The sequence below is a fragment of the Mauremys reevesii genome, linkage group 7, assembly GCF_016161935.1.
Source record: "Mauremys reevesii isolate NIE-2019 linkage group 7, ASM1616193v1, whole genome shotgun sequence".
NCBI lineage: Eukaryota > Metazoa > Chordata > Testudines > Geoemydidae > Mauremys > Mauremys reevesii.
Window position 1 is genome coordinate 6,214,009 of NC_052629.1, and position 18,102 is coordinate 6,232,110.

The 18,102-nt window shown below is 42.4% G+C and overlaps 1 protein-coding gene across 2 annotated transcripts in view; it reads left to right on the top strand.

The window, feature by feature from the left end:
- CFAP58 (cilia and flagella associated protein 58) overlaps positions 1 to 15,513 on the top strand; it is a 99,551-nt gene extending 84,038 nt beyond the window's left edge. For both annotated transcript variants that reach the window (XM_039481151.1, XM_039481152.1), the window contains 3 exons: positions 1,791 to 1,910; positions 7,685 to 7,818; positions 15,249 to 15,513. In XM_039481151.1, the coding sequence (XP_039337085.1) occupies positions 1,791 to 1,910; positions 7,685 to 7,818; positions 15,249 to 15,369 (375 nt within the window). In that variant the 3' untranslated portion in view covers positions 15,370 to 15,513. The remainder of the gene's footprint in view (positions 1 to 1,790; positions 1,911 to 7,684; positions 7,819 to 15,248) is intronic.
- The last annotated feature ends 2,589 nt before the right edge of the window (positions 15,514 to 18,102 follow it).

The following is an 18,102-nucleotide window of genomic DNA, read 5'->3' on the forward strand; positions in this document are numbered from 1 at the left end:
CGTAAGAAAAAAAATCTACATTTGTAAATTGCACTTTCACAATAAAGAGATTGCACTACAATACTTGCATGAGGTGAATTGAAAAATACTATTTCTTTTATCATTTTTACAGTGCAAATATTTGTAATAAAAATAATAATATAAAGTGAGCACTGTACACTTTGTATTCTGTGTTGTAATTTAAGTTAATATATTTGAAAATGTGTAAAAACATCCAGAAATATTTAATAAATTTCAATTGGGATTCTATTGTTTAACAGTGCGATTAAAACTACGATTAATCAATTTTTTTTATTTAATGGCCTGAGTTAACTGCAATTAATTGATAGCCCTAGTTCCCTGCCCTCATTTGATAAGCAATATTGCCAACCTCAAGTGTTAAAATTGTGAGTCAGGCCCCCCCAAATCATCACGAAATTGGCTTAAAAATGATATTTTTTAAAAAGTTTTTTATTTGCGTTTTGGTTTTGAGCCTTTTAGAAGTACACATTTTCCATCTTTTCTCTGCAAGGACAAGAAACTTGTTTTTTAAATAATAGCTGAAATTCTCATAATCATCTTACTGCAGGAGCAGGGCACCCAGGAAAACACCAAGTATTGAGACAAGTGGCAACACTGGTAAAAGAACATTTCTACACTCACAGCATACAGAAGGGGGATCATTCTTTCTCATTATCTAACAAAGTTAGATGCCTGCTGTGTCTTTTTTCTAGGAAGATGATTATATTAAATAATAGTAATTATCTCAGTCTGAGTGGTCGGGTTGCCATCTCTGAGGTACAAAAAAACGGGACATCCGGGATGATCCCATGCCCATGAAACTGAACAGCTGGTAGTATGTACTGAGCACACTTACAAATTTCCCAGGACAGCCTCTTCAAAAAAGGGATGATCTTGGGAAAACCTGGACAGGTGGCAAAATCGCTGAGAGTGGTGAAGCATTAGCCACATTGAAATGTGCAAGGCCATGATATGGACCTCACCTAATACATGTATTAATTCAGGTAAAATAAATTAGACCTTAAACCATATCTGGAAGCAGCCTTTCAGCATTGAAAGCCACAAGTGGCCATGGAGTTCCTCTGGGAACTTATGGCTTGTTACATCCATGTACTGCATAGGTTCTGTTATAATGTGTGGGAAGAGGAGACATATGACAAGAAAAATTGCTCCCTGGTAATTGTGTTTGTCATAGTCATCCCTAATTTTCCTTTCCTCCCACATCCCCCTGAGGGCTCTCTCAGTTAGTGGTGTGTGTTTGGTTTTCTTATATATTTATTTGCTCTCCAGGATTCTATTTGGAGAAGAAAGTGGGTGGGCTGGTTCTTTTATATAGGCTGTGATTGACAGTTTTGTTGACTCCTTACTTCCAGGTGGGTGGAGCTATATCCCTTAATGTAATGTAATGGGGGTGGGCGAAAGGGACTACAATGAATACAATTACTGGTAAGTAATTTTCTCCTTGACTACATTTCTGGTGACTCTGTTTTATACTCTCTGTGCCAAAACAGGTTTGCTGATGACAGTGTTTAAGAATATTTAATTCTTGGTATGAACTAGCTGGGTGTTTCTCTTAATGAGCTATCCCACTGCTATCACAACAACTTTAAATACCTTATGGCTAGCAAGGCAGAGACTGACACACAGGCAGATTTGTTTCTGCAAATAGCTGCTAGATTTACTTGCATCTTTCAACTGCATTGATATAAATACAGGTTGTCCTGTTGCTACTGTGGCGGCAAATAAGAGCACTTCTGAACTGTTGTTGTTCTGCTTATCTTGTCTCTTAGGAAAAGGAAAAGCTGTATGTAGAGCTGAAGCACATCTTGGCCCGGCAGCCTGGGCCAGAAGCGGCAGAACAGTTGCAGCTCTACCGACACACCCTCCGAGAGAAGACCAAGCAACTGAAAGTAAGAGATGCCCTTCATGGGATTAATTAGAAAGGAAGTCCATCTGAAGGGCTGCTATGCTTGTAGGACTATATTGGTGCTTTGCACAGGGAAGTCTGTCTTCTCAAGGAGTCTTTTGGTGCCGAGAAATTGAGCCTCAATCTCTGGGTAGCGAGGGCAAGAAGTTAAAAATGTTTCACTGTCAGGGGTTTTTCAGAATACTGTAATTCTTCACAGTGCTTTCACTGCTTTTGTGCAGCATGGACAATAATACTGCAGTGCAGTAAGGTGGATAGCAAGTGAGAAAAGATAAGAAAGAATGTCAGGAAAGTGGAACAAACTCTTTAAAATAGGACACTTCCTAAACTATAGCTGCGTATCAAAAGACACCTTTGTTTTCCTGTGATGTTACTTGGCTATACAGTTATTTAGCAGTTCAGCCGTTTCCTCTCAGCGTTTTATGCATCCATATTCCACACTAAGCTGTAATGCCAAAGACCTTTTAACTGTGAGGAATGGACACAGTTTTCTTCATTTGCCAGTCTTGTCTTGTCCTAAACAAATATTTCTGATGTTTGTCATAAAAGGATAATTCAACATTTCCCTACATTCTCCATGAAACACTGGCCTAATAGTCACAGCTCTGCCCACCTCAATGCCAAAAACACATCAGGATGAAGAAAGGAGTTCAGAGGGGAATAGCAATAATGACAAAAGGCTGAAAATATTGATTTACTAGGAAAGATTAAAATAACTGGGTATGCTCAGCTTGATTAGTCAATAGATACAAGTCTAAGAGGACAAGTAGGACCCACTATATCAAGAGTCAAAGACGAAGAATTGCTGTGAAATGCCTCTACAAGCAAAGACTGGCACATCAGTTGAGAAGCATCCTTTCTAAGAATCATCTGAAACCTAACCATTTCCATTAGCCGTTGAGGGCAGATCCATAAGTAGATCCTCCATTTCATCCAAATAAATCTGTGAAAGGACACCTTGTATTTCAGTCCAGGAATAGCATGCTGTGTAAATATTACTAACTCAACAGGTTTACTTGGACAAGATATAGGGCCTGTTTATTGGTCTGCCGTCAGAGGCTAATGGAACAGTTACATTTCAGAAATTGACTTCTTTTTCATAGATTCATAGATTTTTTAAGGCCAGAAGAGACCATTGGATCATCTAGTCTGACTTCCTGTCTATCACAGGGCAGAGAATTTCACCCAGTTATCCCTGTATTGAGCCCAGTAACCTATGTTTCACTAAAGTTTATCTTCCAGAAAGGGATCCTGTCTTGATCTGAAGACTTCAACAGATGCAGAATCCACTACTTCCCTTGGTTTTGTTCCAATGGTGTTTTGGTTCTGAGGTGGACAGAACTGTACATGTTATTGTAGGTACAGTGACGAGCACTTACATGACATTTCTCCAATCTACAATACAGTATTGTGTAATGCCAGTGCTACCTGTTAACTGTGCTTTCTGTGTGAAAGTCCATAATAATATTCATAGCCTCTCTGCTGGGGAAAACAAATGGAGGTGGTTTTACTAATGTGTAAGCTTCCTAAGCATTCTGAGAATAGAATTTAGTAATATTATGTTTATTTGTTTCATTAAACAAAGAAGAAATGAAAGTGCAATTTGAATATTAATATACAGCGTATTACTCTAAATGCTCATGCACATGGACATTTTTAGATACTACAGATACATGAGGCTTAATTTCATTTTTTCTTAAATGAGTGAGATCTTCTAATAAGTGAGTCAAAAACATTTTCACACTCCTTTTAACATGCTAGTGGAAACTGTTCCTAAATCCTTGTTATTTCTCTCATAGTGCATTACGTGTACATTAGTCTCGCGTCTTATTACAGGGCTGACAAGAGTAATCTATCTTAACCCCTTGTCACTAGAAATCAGGATTTCCTGATTCTGAAGAGCTGCTTCATGGAAAACTTTTTGAAGGTGTGATAATGAGAAGTGATTCTACTTATATGTAATGTAGGGCTTTTCCCTTGTTCTTGACTATATGAAAGCAAGAGCCTTCTCCCCAAGAGTTCATCTGCTCCTACAGCTCCTTTCCCTGTTGAAGTCATCATCTTCTATTTGCTGCATCGTAATCAACTCTACACCAACCATGGGGAAAATCCTCCAGGAGCAGATGGACCCTCAATAAACAAGGAGCCTGTTTTTATGTAAATCTTAGTTATCCGGAAAAAGAGAAAAGAAATGCAGAAAATAGAAGCAGGAGTTTAGCAAAGATGAATGTGATTCAAAGCTTTCCTTAGAGTTCTCATTGGTCTTTAATGCATTAAATTGCTGCTGTGTACATTTTTACTTCCTCACACAATATATTGTATTAGCAAACAGGCATACATGCTAGTCTCCTGTGCAGGTCAACATATACTTATGAGCTGAGTGAAATCTGGTTATGGGTTGAATAAAAACTTCACTGAGACTGATAGCTGTGAACTCACCCTTAGGTTTATTGGTTTCGGAGTGGTAACCGTGTTAGCCTGTATCAGCAAAAAGAACAGGAGTACTTGTGGCACCTTAGAGACTAACAAATTTATTTGAGCATAAGCTTTTGTGGGCTAAACCCCACTTCATTCGATGCATGCAGTGGAAAATACAGTAGGAAGATGTATATACACAGAGGATGTGAAAAAATGGGTGTTGCCATACTAATTATAATGATAACTAACTAAAACCTTAATTGATTACTCTTGTATTTTCCACTGCATGCATCCAATGAAGTGGGTTTTAGCCCACAAAAGCTTATACTCAAATGCATGTGTTAGTCTCTAAGGTGCCACAAATACTCCTGTTCTTTTTCCTTAGGTTTATGTAACTGTAAGGCTAGAGCTGCCTTGTGGAAGAACCTGCGAGGCATCGGTGTCCTTGACATCCCACAGGTCTCACATATTTCACACTAGATCGAGGATGAAGTAGGGATATGTCCTGGCTGCAGCCCTGTTCTGCTGCACAATAAATTGCTTCCTTGAACATATCTCCATAAATATTGGTATAACTGTCAATTTAACTTCTTTTACCAACCTGGATTATGCGGATGATGTCGTCCTCTTTGGTCAGGGTGCAAATAATCTTAAAACTACACTAGAGAGCTTCCAGCATGAGGCACCTTCTCTTGGGCCAAGGATTTCTTGGGCAAAAGCAAAACTTCAGAGTGTCAGTGCAAAAGTTGCGGTACAAGACATCTCTGCTTCTGGACAAACCCATGGAAGTAGTGGATAACTTCATCTACCTAGGCAGTAAACTGTCTTCAAACAGATGTAGCCCGCCAGACATCCTAAGGAGAATTGGCTTAGTAGCTTCAGCCATGAAGGCCCTGCATAGGGTCTGGAGAGAACAAAAGTTGAAACTATATACAAAAGTATGGATTTATGAAGCCTGCACACTTCAGATTCTCTTAGGTGGATCTGAAACATGGACATTGCTTAAACAAAACATCAGGAAGTTGGCGGCATTTCATATGCATGGTCAGCAATGGCTACTGGGTATAAGATGGTTTGACTTTATCAGTAATAGGGATATATCACTGAGTACTGGCCCAGAGAGGACTGAAGTCATCATTGGCCACTGCTGACTGGCCCTTTTTGGTCATGTTGCCCACCTTTGAGACAAAGTCTCTGCACATCAAAGTCTGAAGATTGGCCTTGAGATGAGGCGGGGATGCTGCCTGGTCATGGACTGGTGGCGGCCACAGGGTTGCCTTCGTTTAACCTGGCTGCACCAGATCATTAATAACCCCATGGAACTCTTAGACGCCTGGAATAAAGTGTGCAGAGTGCTCACGGACACTCGGCACTGTGGTCCTCTGCTGTCGAAGCGTACTGTGGTTGTTGTTATAAGGATAAGCCCCCATTTAAGACAAAAGGAGTATGTGAACCCAGCCACGGGCTTTTGCTGAGTGTTGTTTTGGGTAGGGATGTGTCCGTATATGTGTGTGTGAAGAACAATCAAAAAACTGGGAGAGACTGAGGACAGAACAGTGAGCGAGGCAGAAGCAAAAAACAAGAAAGCCAAGCAGTAGCCGATGAGCACAGTGTGACCCTGGAAAAAACGAGAGAGAGAATTTTTGGGTCTGTGGACTAAGGGGACTTGGCGTTATAAGTAAGGCAAATATCTTGTCACGGTTATTTTTAGTAAAAGTCACAGACAGGTCATGGGCAATAAATAAAAATTCACGGAGCCCATGACCTGTCCGTGACTTTACTAAAAATAACTGGGGGCAGGGCTAACTAGGGGGAGGAATGGAGTCCGATGAGTGAGGGAGGGACTGACAGGCCAAGACCCCAGCTCCAGCAGCCGCAGCAGGGGGCACAGCTGGGAGGGGGCACATGGCCCAGGGGTGCTGCAGGGCAGGGGCACACAGCCCCCAATGCAGCTCCCACCATGGGGCTGGGGCACGTGACCCCGGCTGCAGCTCCCGGCAGAAAACGCGGGGCAGGGGCACACAGCCAGGCTGCAGTCCCCCCACCCCTTGCAAACCACAGGGCAGGGGCTGCAGGGTCCTGATTCCAGCTCTCCAGTTTGCAGTTGTAAGCTGTTGCAGCAGGGCAGGAGCGCACAGTCCTGCCTCCAGCCCCCACTTTAGCTGCTGACAGCTAAAGGTGGAAGAAGTCACAGAGGTCCGGTAAAGTCACGGAATCCGTGACTGCTGTGACCTCCATGACTAAATTGTAGCCTTAGTTATAAGCTAAGAAACTGCTCCTTTGTTCTTGGTTCCTCCTGCATTTGGAGAAGCAGGACTTTATATGTTTCGTGTAAATAAACAAAGTTGCATCAAATATATACCTGACTCTTTCCAAACTTTGGCTAATCTCAATATTCTTCTTCCTGCAGCAGGAAAGTGCATTTGGCATGACCCTATTTCCAAATTAATTGATTTAAATGGGATCAGGTTCATGCCAATAATTGTATTGCATGATGCCATATTGCTTATGTGGAGTTAATTATAGTCTATAATACAGTGGGCCCTCTTGAACAAAAATGCAATATTAAAGTTCCTATTTGCTTGTGATGAGGCAGGTCGTGTAATGTCTGCATGAAACAGGTATTTATGAAATGTCTTGAAAGGGTGCACAACAGAAGGTACATTAATGCTAGTAGAAGAGGAAGACTTTTCAGCTGTCTAAAATTGTCCTTCAGTTAGAAACATTAATGACGTAATGGTATAGGCAGATGGCAGAAAGATTCCAGAGTAACATTTGCTCTACTCCCTGGAAGTCTAGTCCCCGGCCAGCTCTCTTCTGATTAGTAGAGATAGAAAGCACAACTCTAGCTGCAAGCATTGAAAGGCATTTTGAAATGTCCGGCTCACTTTATATCCCTCAGCTCTCCCTCATTAAACTGGACAACTTTCATTTTAAGAGCCACAGTTTTCTCCAACCCCCACAAATATGCCTTTGCCTTACTTTCACTGCTGTAAATTATTTACATCAGAAATGAATACTCAAGATGCTGAAATGCTAGGAAAATATAACTTGTGGTAAAGAGATGGATCCTATGCCATTTTAAAACTTCCCGCTTAATTATTTGTCTATGCTCCTTGTTTTGGGTCTTTGGCTCACATTTGGGTCCAGGAAGGTAGAGGACTACAGTAAATGTTCTTAATGTCACTCAAAAGATGCTTGGTGAGGTACGCAGTGTAGCTTTAACTCTGTAAACTGTCTTCAGGTGGGCAGAGCTTTTATCTGATAGGGGAGAAGGGAGTGTGTGACAGACGTAACCTGTGAAGCTGTGAAGCTTACTTTTTGCTTTTGGTTGGTTAGGTTTTGTCTTCAGAACTGAACATGTATGAGTCACAGAGTCAAGAGTACAAGTATGAAATAGAGAGACTGGGCAATGAGCTCCTGAATGTGAAGAAGAAATACCTAACCCAGAAACGCAAGGAACAACAGACCAAGTAAGGAATAATGTTAATTCTCTCGATCCATCTTTCCAGCTAACCCTCATCCTTACGCACGGCACACCTCACTTGCATCTGAGTGCCTTACAAAGCTATAAATGCAGAAAAGTTTGGGTACTCTCAGAGTTCTTCCCTCTTCTCCTTGAGCAGGTCTAGAAGTTTTTAAAAAAATTATTTATATGTTTTTCTTTCTCATGTTCCTCTTCCTCCCTTTCTTTTCTCCCATCTTCTTATATGGCTTCCAACTTGCTCTTCCTTTGTCTGTCTCGTTCTTCCATTCTCTAATCTCCTTTTTATGGCAACACTTATAGTATATTTGCTGCTTCAGGGATGGATGTTACTGTGTGAATGCTATTGCATTAGGATGGGATTCGTAATCATGGGTCAGGCACTAAGAAAGCACTGTCCTCCCACTAACACAACTGAACAATTCCATGGTTCACAAAGATCACCTGCCATAATTGTGGTGACTTCTGAGAGAGCCTAGGGACATCCTACTGAGCTATCTGGAGATCAGTGCAAGGACTGTGAATTTGATCTGATATTGGGAAGGGAGCAAACTGTACTGAGTGGAGCATTGGGGTGATACGTTTGCTTTGGTCTAAATCTCTCAGCAGATGCAAAGCAGCATGTTACACCAGCTGGGGCTATTTTTAAGGCTGTCATATTAATTCCTATGTTACCCACACAATCTAGGGCACCTTACTTATACCCTACTGAGGGCTCAGGGTCAATTTAGGCACCACCTAACCTGGTCAATTTAGGCACCACCACCCTCTCCCTACCGAGGGCTCGGGGTGTAAGACACCTACTCTTTCCCACGGGGCTCCAGGGAAAACCTGATCAATTTATGTACCTGCCCTCTCCCACGGGGCTCCGGGCTCTACGGGTCTATGTGACTTTTCCCAGTGAACGAGCCTTATCCAGCTGTGCTTTAAACATCTATCGAGTAGCAACACACACAGAATACCCCTCCCAATTTCTTGTGCTCACCCCTCCCAATACACAGAGAAGTTTCTCCCAATGGCCAGTCAGGATCCACTCATCTGGGGGTTCCCGGCAGTGCCTCACAGTCGTGCAGAGGGATCAGAGTTCCAGCAGCTTGATGTTGAACTGTGGTCCGGAAATGGTTCCTAAAGAGCATTGTTTTTCATTTTCATTATATAGTTAAAACGAGCTACCCCCTACAAACCTGTCACATTATCCCACACTCCTAGATAACAAAAATTTTAACCAATTACACACTGGCACCTGTGTGTCCTCCTTCCTGCCCAAGTTTTTTACATTTGTATCTTTCATGCCTAAATTGTAACTTAGTTGTCACCTCCTCTGTTTATGCAGATGGTCAGCATAAAAACGCTGGTCAGAGCTTATTTTACCATTTATTGAGGCTCTTTCTGTATCCTCCGTAATTTCCCAGTGCCTGGGTGTCTCTGCCTTACAACCTTGGTGGTTATAATTCTCATTAGGGACATTCTGGAGGTGGGGGTGCTTTATCAGCAGCAGAACTTTTTTTTTTCAATTTTAGTGGTTGGTTTAATATGGTGTGTATGTGTGTGGGGGAGAGACTGATCAGGTCTCAGGCCTGCACCTAGGCAGGGGTTTTTGCAATCCTGGAAGTCATGCATGGATCAGTGTGCCCAGATCTGTGTCCACCAGGATGGGGTGGACCTCCTAGCCTGCTATAGATGAGAAAAAACATTCATTACCGTTATTGCTAAAGGCCTTGAGACTGTAAACTGTCCTTATCATTGGTGCGAGGACATACTTGGTTGAGGGTGATGTAGTGGTGTGTGCCACTTCTTCTAAGTGTATCCCCTCACTTACCAACATCACTTCGGTCATGGCTGGGTTGAGCTTCAGCCAGCTGCCATGGCCCATGGTCCGGAGACTATTTTGCAGCAACAGCGTCTCTGTGTCTAGTCCCAGTCTGAAGTCAACTTAGGATGGTCCAGGTATTGGTGCTGATCAGGTCTGGTTGGAGGAGGCCCTTTGCCAGTTTATTATCTCACTCAGAAATAGGAGTTTGGATTCAAGGTGGTAACTGGGCAGCTCAGGTGCATCTACTGAAGGCTTCTCAAGCACTGACTGGAGTGTGAATCTCAAGGGATTTTACAAATATTAAAACTGCCAGCACCCTGGTGAGGGAGGTAGTTCTTCTGAGTGCATATTCCTAGTGTTGGAATAAAGTATCCCCGGTGCCGCAGAGCCTTGGAGAAAAACCACACTCATTCGGGCTGCATGAGTGCTCCCTTGTGGCTACAGAAATTCATTGCCCACAGCTTTAGAAGGGAGGAGCAATGCCCAAGCACTTCTTTCTTCTCCTTAGCTGCAAATGGAGGAACCTCAGCTGCGTCTACAGTCTTTCTTTGCCAGACTTCTCACCCCTTTCTACCTCAGGCTGTGTCTGAATCTTTTTGTATCTAGTTAGTCACTAGTGTTTTAGCCAATGGTCAGTGTTTTTGTTTGATGGTAGACAATTTTCCTCTACAGTCACAGAGCACAGTTGTGTATTCAAACCGGCCGCTTTCAGTTTTCAGAAGTGACTAGTGTTTTTCGGGTGTTCCACTTGTGATGTCTTAAATTTGCAGGGGCTGGGTGCTTGGCACGGTCAGAAAATCAGGCTCCATTATGGTGCTTCAAGTTGAACCCCAAATCACTAGTCATGTTTGGAAATGCAGATATTTTCCCCAAGGAGAGGCTTCTAGGGGATGATGTTATTTTGCAGTTGGATGGCTTGATTTGCAGTAATGTTTTTTTGCATGAGCCAGTTTTCCTTCCACGCATCTTCTCCCCCAGCCTGTCCCCTCAGACACTCCAATCTCAATTTTTCCATTTTCGTTGACTGTGATTCAAAGCTACCTGCATTTGTCTTTGCCTTAACTGTATTTTAGAGAGCAAGCAGTACTGATGGTGGAATTAGCAAAATAGTCAGTAATAACAAGTGACCTTTGTCCATCTGCAAATTGTATAAGGCTGCCTTGATGTTGGAATTATCAACAATTGTTCACTGCTAATGGCCTTCCTGGAGTTTTAGGATCAATACATGAGGCTCCCATAATGTCTAACAATCCATTTCCAACAGTTAAGTGTCCTCTTGAAAACACTTTTAATGTTTACAGTTTGGACCTTGGTTTCACATTTGCTTTTGTGCGTTAGAAGAGAAGAAATATGCTCCTGTTTTGCTGTATGTCTGTAGCTAGAATTGATGTCCTGTTAGAATTATATTGAGAATCACATTACTCAGGACATGGCTTTTTCTACCTTGCAAGGGATGGTTATGTTTGAATCTGTCAGTCACACACAGTGATAAAGAGGTTCCTGTTGTTGGTCAGTTTATGCCAGTCCCATCATTCTGTTTAAAAGTTAAGGATTGAATTCTGCCTGTAGTTCAACTCAGCAGGCCATCTCTCCCTGGCAGTCCCCTGCAAGGGCTAGGCACGATGGCCATCCTTTGAGCATGGCTGTTTGTTCCCTGCTAGCCACACCCTATGTGTGTTCTGGGAATTCATCCGAGTGCCAATGCTGAGACTTGTCCAGGACCTCAGCGATTTATGTTCCCCCACACCTGTTTCAGAGGCAGACAGTCTCGTTCTGGTTCCCAGCCCTGACTCTCACTCCTCCTCTGGGAGATCACTAGAGCTGAGCGAAATTCTTTTGGTGAATAGTTTATTTGCCAAAAAAATGCAGTTTCAGGTTGACTGAAACTATTTGCTATTGATCCCTGTTCCAATGATTTATTTACAAAAACTAAGAAAGCTTCAACAGAAGAGACTGAGAAAGCCCCATAGCTCAGTGATTAGAGTGACCTGCAAAACCCAAGTCCAAATTCCTTCTCCAGCTCAGCTAGAGGCAGGAATTAAATTTGGGGCTTCGACATACTCGGAGAGTGCCCTAGCCACCACTGCGCCTCCTCCTTCATTTGACCCAACTTGAAATTCTGTTGACATTTCATACTCAGTGCAACCCAAAAACTAAGCCTTTTTTTCACTTGATCGTTGTAACAGCGGCAAACGTGACAGCGTGTCTGCTCTACTTGTGGCTGCCTTTGCGGATAAAAAGAGAATCCCGTTGGTGCAACAGCATTGGCAGCATTACTGACTATGACGGTATGCGGCTGAGTTAATGCTCATAGATAGCACCACATAAAGGTGCAATCTAAAGGCCTTTAGTGATTTGAACCAGACTGCCCTCTTCTGTGATTTAAAGTCTTGCTTCTTGAAGTGATGCAGTTTCCCATGGCTGTAAGATTGATGGACTTGCACAGGCCCTTAGCTTTGGATTTGGCTTCAAGCTGGAAATCTTGTGTTTGGGACTGTAAACGTTTAGTCCTCTTCAGGGGCGGCTCCAGGCCCCAGCACGCCAAGCGCGTGCTTGGGGCGGCATGCCGCGGGGGGCGCTCTGCCGGTCACCGGGAGGGCGGCAGGCGGCTCCGGTGGACCTCCCGCAGGCGTGGCTGTGGAGGGTCCGCTGGTCCCGTGGCTTCGATGGAGCATCTGCAGGCAGAGCTCCCCCGCAGCATGCCGCCGTGTTTGGGGTGGCGAAATGGCTAGAGCCGCCCCTAGTCCTCTTTTTCTGCTCCCTGGCCCTCCCTGACAGAATCACCAGCTCCGTCTGGCATTCTTTCTTCCTCCTTGTTCTCCCCTACCACTATGTGCTTTTATTCTCCAGTACCTCTCCTGGTTGCCTCAAACACCTTGGTATTGGTTTGATCTCCAAGGATTGGTCATGGGATATGGAGCCTTTAGTCTCCTCTAGGTCGCTAGCTTGAATCCAGATCAGAGACCTGATCCATTAGCCCTTTCCTGTGTGAGTAGCTGCCTTGACTACAGGCGGTAACCAGAAAGTCATTACCACCTGACAGTTTGAACAATGATGCTGAGTGAACGGTACCTGGGACACAAGAATCGGCAACACTGCAGTTGGCATCCTTGCTGACAGCCTCAGTGGGGGCCCACAGTTTGAAAGGACATGGAGCTGGGCCAACATTCTCACTCCAGGGTGGCAATACCTGTCACAATGAGACACCTCAGGCCCCAGGGCTGTCAGCCTGGTACCTTCCCTCAGCACTACATTGACTTTGTTAAAAACATTTACAAGTGGTTTGGTTTATTTGTGTGCATCTAACCCAACCTGTGGTTAATCACATGCTTCCACACAAATGACATGTGGAACAAGAAACCATCCCTGGCCTCTGTATGGGGTTTCTCGTGGATTTTTCTTTTTTCAGATAGCATTTGTCCCTTGGTCCCCCAATATTACTAACTGTAGGAAGCCATTTGTTTCAGTGGGAGATGAATCCAGGAGCCAAGGAGACTGGGTGGGAATCAGCAAAGGCCAAAGATTATCTGTTAAAGCAAAATGACAAAAAATACAAGGAAATTGTATTCCTTCATAGTAACTGTTTATTTAATCTTAACTAAGCAGGGCTAGTCAATTTTGGTCCAGTTGACAAATTGGACTGTGATTTAGAAGGCCTGGAATCTATTCCCAGTTGTGCCACTAGCAAGCTGGTTATCCTTGACCAAGTCACCTCTTCTTTCTGTGCCTCAGGTTCCGCATCTGTAAAATGGGGATATCCTGACCTCTTTTGTAAAGCCCTTAAAGATCCATGGTTATTATAGTAAACTAGGATTTCATAAAATCTTGCTCGATTTATTTTAAATATTAGAAAAGATTAATGGAGTGATGCCAGATTGGAGGGAGGTCTCAAGTGGAGTTCCACAGGGATCTGTTCTGGGTCCAGTGTTGTTTAACATCTTTATGAATGACCTGGCTATAGGTGTAGAAGAGCAGACTGATCAAGTTTGCAGATGACAGAAAGCTAGGAGGTGTTGCCAATAGAGCATAGAGCTAAAATTCAGAGGGATCTTGACAATTTGGGGAACAGGGCTATGGACAACAAAATGAAATGCAACAAAGACAAATGTAAGATGCTACACTTAGGGAAGAAAAACCAAAAACACAAATACAGAACGGGGGGAAACTGGCTTGGCAGCAGCACTACTGAGAAGGATCTGGGAGTTGTGGTGGATCACAGCTTCAACATGAGTCAGCAATGCAATACTGTTGGAAAAGAAGCAAATGCAATTTTAGGTTGCATTAACAGAGGCATAGGATGCAAGTCATGGGATGCAATAGTACCGCTCTACTTGGCGCTGGTTAGGCCTCAGCTGGAGTACTGTGTCCAGTTTGGGCTACCAATGTATAGAAAGGATGCAGAGAAACTGGAAAGGATCCAGAGGTGAGTGACAAAGATGATCAAAGGGTTGGAATGCAAGCCATGTGAGCAAAGGCTGAAGGAACTAGGTATGTTTAGTTTGGAAAAGAGGAGATTAAGGTGGGTATGATAATGGTCTTCAGATACTTGAAAGGCTGCCAAAAAAGATGGAGAAAAGTTGTTCTCTCTTGCCACAGAGGGCAGGACAAGAGGCAATGGGTTCAAACTACAGCAGAGCAGATTTAGATTAAATCTCAGGAAAAACTTCCTAACTGTAAGAACAGTAGGACAATGGCACAGACGCCTAGGAAGGCTGTGGAAGCTCCTTCACTGGAGGTTTTCAAAAGGAGGCTGGAGCCATATGTCTTGGATGGTTTAGACGCAACAAATCCTGCATCTTGGCAGGGGGTTAGACTGGATGATGCTTGCGGTCCCTTCTAACCCTGTGGTTCTATGATTCTGTGATTTCTGACACCTGTCTCTGAATCCTTGAGGTATATCTCAGAAAATTGAAAATGCTGCCTCTTTATATTTATTCTACTCTGGATACCTGCGCCCTCCCCTCCCGCCCGGGACCTATTAAAGAGTGAACATCTAAACATTGCTCCATTCTCTTAAGGACACCACATTCAAGCTCTGGATCCTCAGATGGAGCAAGTTCCTGAGGCTATAGATGCCCCACATATATAGTGTTGGTTTTCTGCAAATACAACAGGCTGGGTAATTATAACTGGAACTTTGTTAAAATTTGAAGACAGATAACACTATTTATTCATTAAAATTCAACAAAGGAAAAATATCTCCCCTTCCTGCCTTTGATGAATCTAGCTGTTTGTTTGAAAACAAATGAGGACTTGGTAGAACGGGGCGATGATTAGAAACCCAAAGTCACAAAGCTCACGCTTATTCTAGTTCTAATGAGATGCTCTGACCGACTTTGGGCGGCTAACATTAGAACTCATTTAGTTCTAATTTTTAATAACTCTGAAAACCATCGGTAGTCGCTTAATTAGATACAAACAGACACCTAGTCTTGGCTGTTTAGCCTAACAGGCTTTAATCAACATATTTTTAATGATCTCTTGGTAGAGTGGTTGCATCACAGAAAGTTTGGAGGACACAGACTTACTTAGTTTGAAAACACTGTTGCATAGTTAAAGTGAAAAACATTTCTTTCCTTTCCTTTCCCTCTTTGTTTCCTCTAAAGGGATAAGGAGCGAGTGTTGGCTAACTTGGAGCAGGAGTATCCAACGCAGAGAATGGACGTTCCCCGTTTCACTGGGGGAGGCTTTGCTCTCACCAAGCAGCCGCCCAAGGTTATGGCCTAAACTGGAGTCATCTCATCATGTCCCACTTTTCTTGCTGAACTAAATTCGTTCTTGGGTGTTTTAGAGAATGGTTTTAGAGTAACTCATATCAAATGTTCTTTTTGGTATTACTGCATTGTTTTCATAAAAGAAGCTTATTCTAGAGTGGCCAGTGCTGTAATTTACATACTATGGGCTAAATTCTGCCCTTGATGGCACCAGCATTACCACATGTCCATGGAGCTGCACAGCTGGGACATATGCTAATATTGCTTCCTTGTTACTGTGACTTTTTATTTAGAATTGTAACACCCAAAATACTTTAATATGCACAACTATATACCCTCTATCTACCTTCACCCCAAGAACATATTCCGTTTATCCATCAATTTAAATCTACTAGTAGGAAGGAGAAAAACAGAAAAGAAGGAAAAAGGAATAACGAGAAGCTCCATGTCCTATTTTAAGCAAATGCAGAGTTGAAACTCTTTGCTCAGATGTTCATGTGAGACGGTTTTTTTGTGCAGGAGTAATATCATTTGGTTTATTCAATATTTGCTACAGCCATTATTAAGATCAAGGGAGTTTCTGGCCACAGTAGACCCACCCGTTGTCCATTGTTAAGGGATGCAATTCTGCATACTGGATGTGGATACTAAGTGACTAATTATGTCTGTTCAAATAAGCAGTCTATCTACTCTGTCTCGAACCTGCCATCCTCTATACATTGTTTCTTGTGAATCTAAACTTAAAACATGGCAAACTTTGCACTTTAATTTCTGTTAGGAGAAAGATCCTGGAACATTTTTGTAACTTTAAAAAATTGTTTTTGCAACACAGCGTGAGCCCTCCAACCTTTTCGGCCAAAAGAGATTTAATTACCATTAATTACCAAGTGATACGACAAAATCACTGCGAGAGGTGCTGAAGTATAGAAAACTCACAAGCTGTAAAATAAAATGTTTTGGAACTGATTTCTATATGGAATGCTCCCTCCTGGCCTAGGGGATGAAAAACTAGTCCAAAGAGATATGCTGATAAATATTTAATACAATAAAAAAACCCTTTGCAGAGATTTTGATCTTTGCTTTGGTGGAATACATAATTAAATATTAAAGCTACTGTGGGAAACTTTTAATGGAAGTGTTTAATTCAGGGGAATCAAGTTAAATACAACAGGGATCTACTTTGCTGTTACATCAGAGACCAGAACACCGAGTCATCAGATCTATTGTATTTTTTTCTCTCTGTCAAGTATATTTACACCACAGTATCATTTTAGAGGAGTCTTATTGTCTGAATCTTGTCTTGTGTGTGTGTATGACATTTCAGTATAACCACAATAATCCAATCACAGTAAAGTCAAGATGGCTGTCCTGGATATATGAGTATGAAGACATTCCAAATAGGGTCTAGGCCATTCTTTAGAAAGGAGCTGAATTTCCAGTAGTTACTATAAAGCCAGATTCTTCCCTGTTTACTCAGACTGAGTAGTAATGTATTCTGGGAGTAGTCGTATTGAAATAAATTAAACTACTCCCAGAGTAAATCATTACTCCATATGGGTAACAATGGAAAATTGGGCTCAGAGAACCCCAGAAGCCCAGCCCATTATGGATAAGTCATTTGTTTATTATTTCATATCTTAACTGTACCATACAGTGGCCAAATTCAAAGTTCATTCAAGTCAGTGGATGTCTTTCCATTAATTCAGATCAGGATCTAGGAGAGTGAGTGTGATCTAATGGTTAAGATGGGGGGTGGGAGGGGGAGTAGGCACCAGGATGATTCCCTGCTCTGCCTCCTTCTGCTTATGTGATCTTGAGCAAGTCCCTAACAGGCAGATTCTGCCACCATTACTTGCACTGTGTAGTATCTAGTGTCAAAATAAATGGGACTATGAATGGAATAAGGTACTATTCAGTGTTGAGTAAGGGAGGCAGAATCTGACCTTAAATATCTCACTGTCTCAGTTTACCTATCTGTAAAATGGGTATAATAATACTTGAGTGGAGAGTTATGAGGAATCATTCATTCATGTTTGAAAAGCGCTTTAAGCTACTTAGATGAAGAGCACTATAGGAGTGCAAAGTACTATGTATGATTTGTGACAGCAAGTATGCTTTCCACTCCAAAGGGATGAGTAATGAGTATGAGCCCACTTGCCAAGTGCAGTAGATAGCAATAAATGCAAGGAGACTAATGTTAGGCACCTGAAGTTTGAATACATTGGCCACTAGCCCTGCCCCAGCTCAATTGCATTAACTTACTGGTTTCAGGAGAACTAAACTTGCTCGGGAATTTGAATAATTAAGAATTGTTGCTAATAACTTTTATCATTGCTAGGAACTAAGCAACTACAGCCTGCCTAATTTACAGCATCAGAGAGTCCTGAAACCTTATGTAGGTTCAGGCATTAAAATTGACTAAAGCACACCAGAAACAGAACAAAATCCCCGAGACTGTAAAAGCCAGAGAACTTGAAAATCGTTGTCACTGTCTGTGAATCTGCATGGTGCCGAGGCGCTTTTAATGCTTGAAGATTTGACTTACACAGCAGGAAACGACAGAACTTAAATGGTAGCATCATTTGTTCACTTAGCCCTGCGTTGTAGGCAGCATTTCTGAAGGGCTCATTTAGGGCCCGTCGCTGAATAGTGATAATTGAATCCGATACTGGGTGAGATGTAAACCAGAAGGTATAGGCACACTTCATCTTTGGGTTGCTATAAAAGCACGTGAAAAGATGGAGAT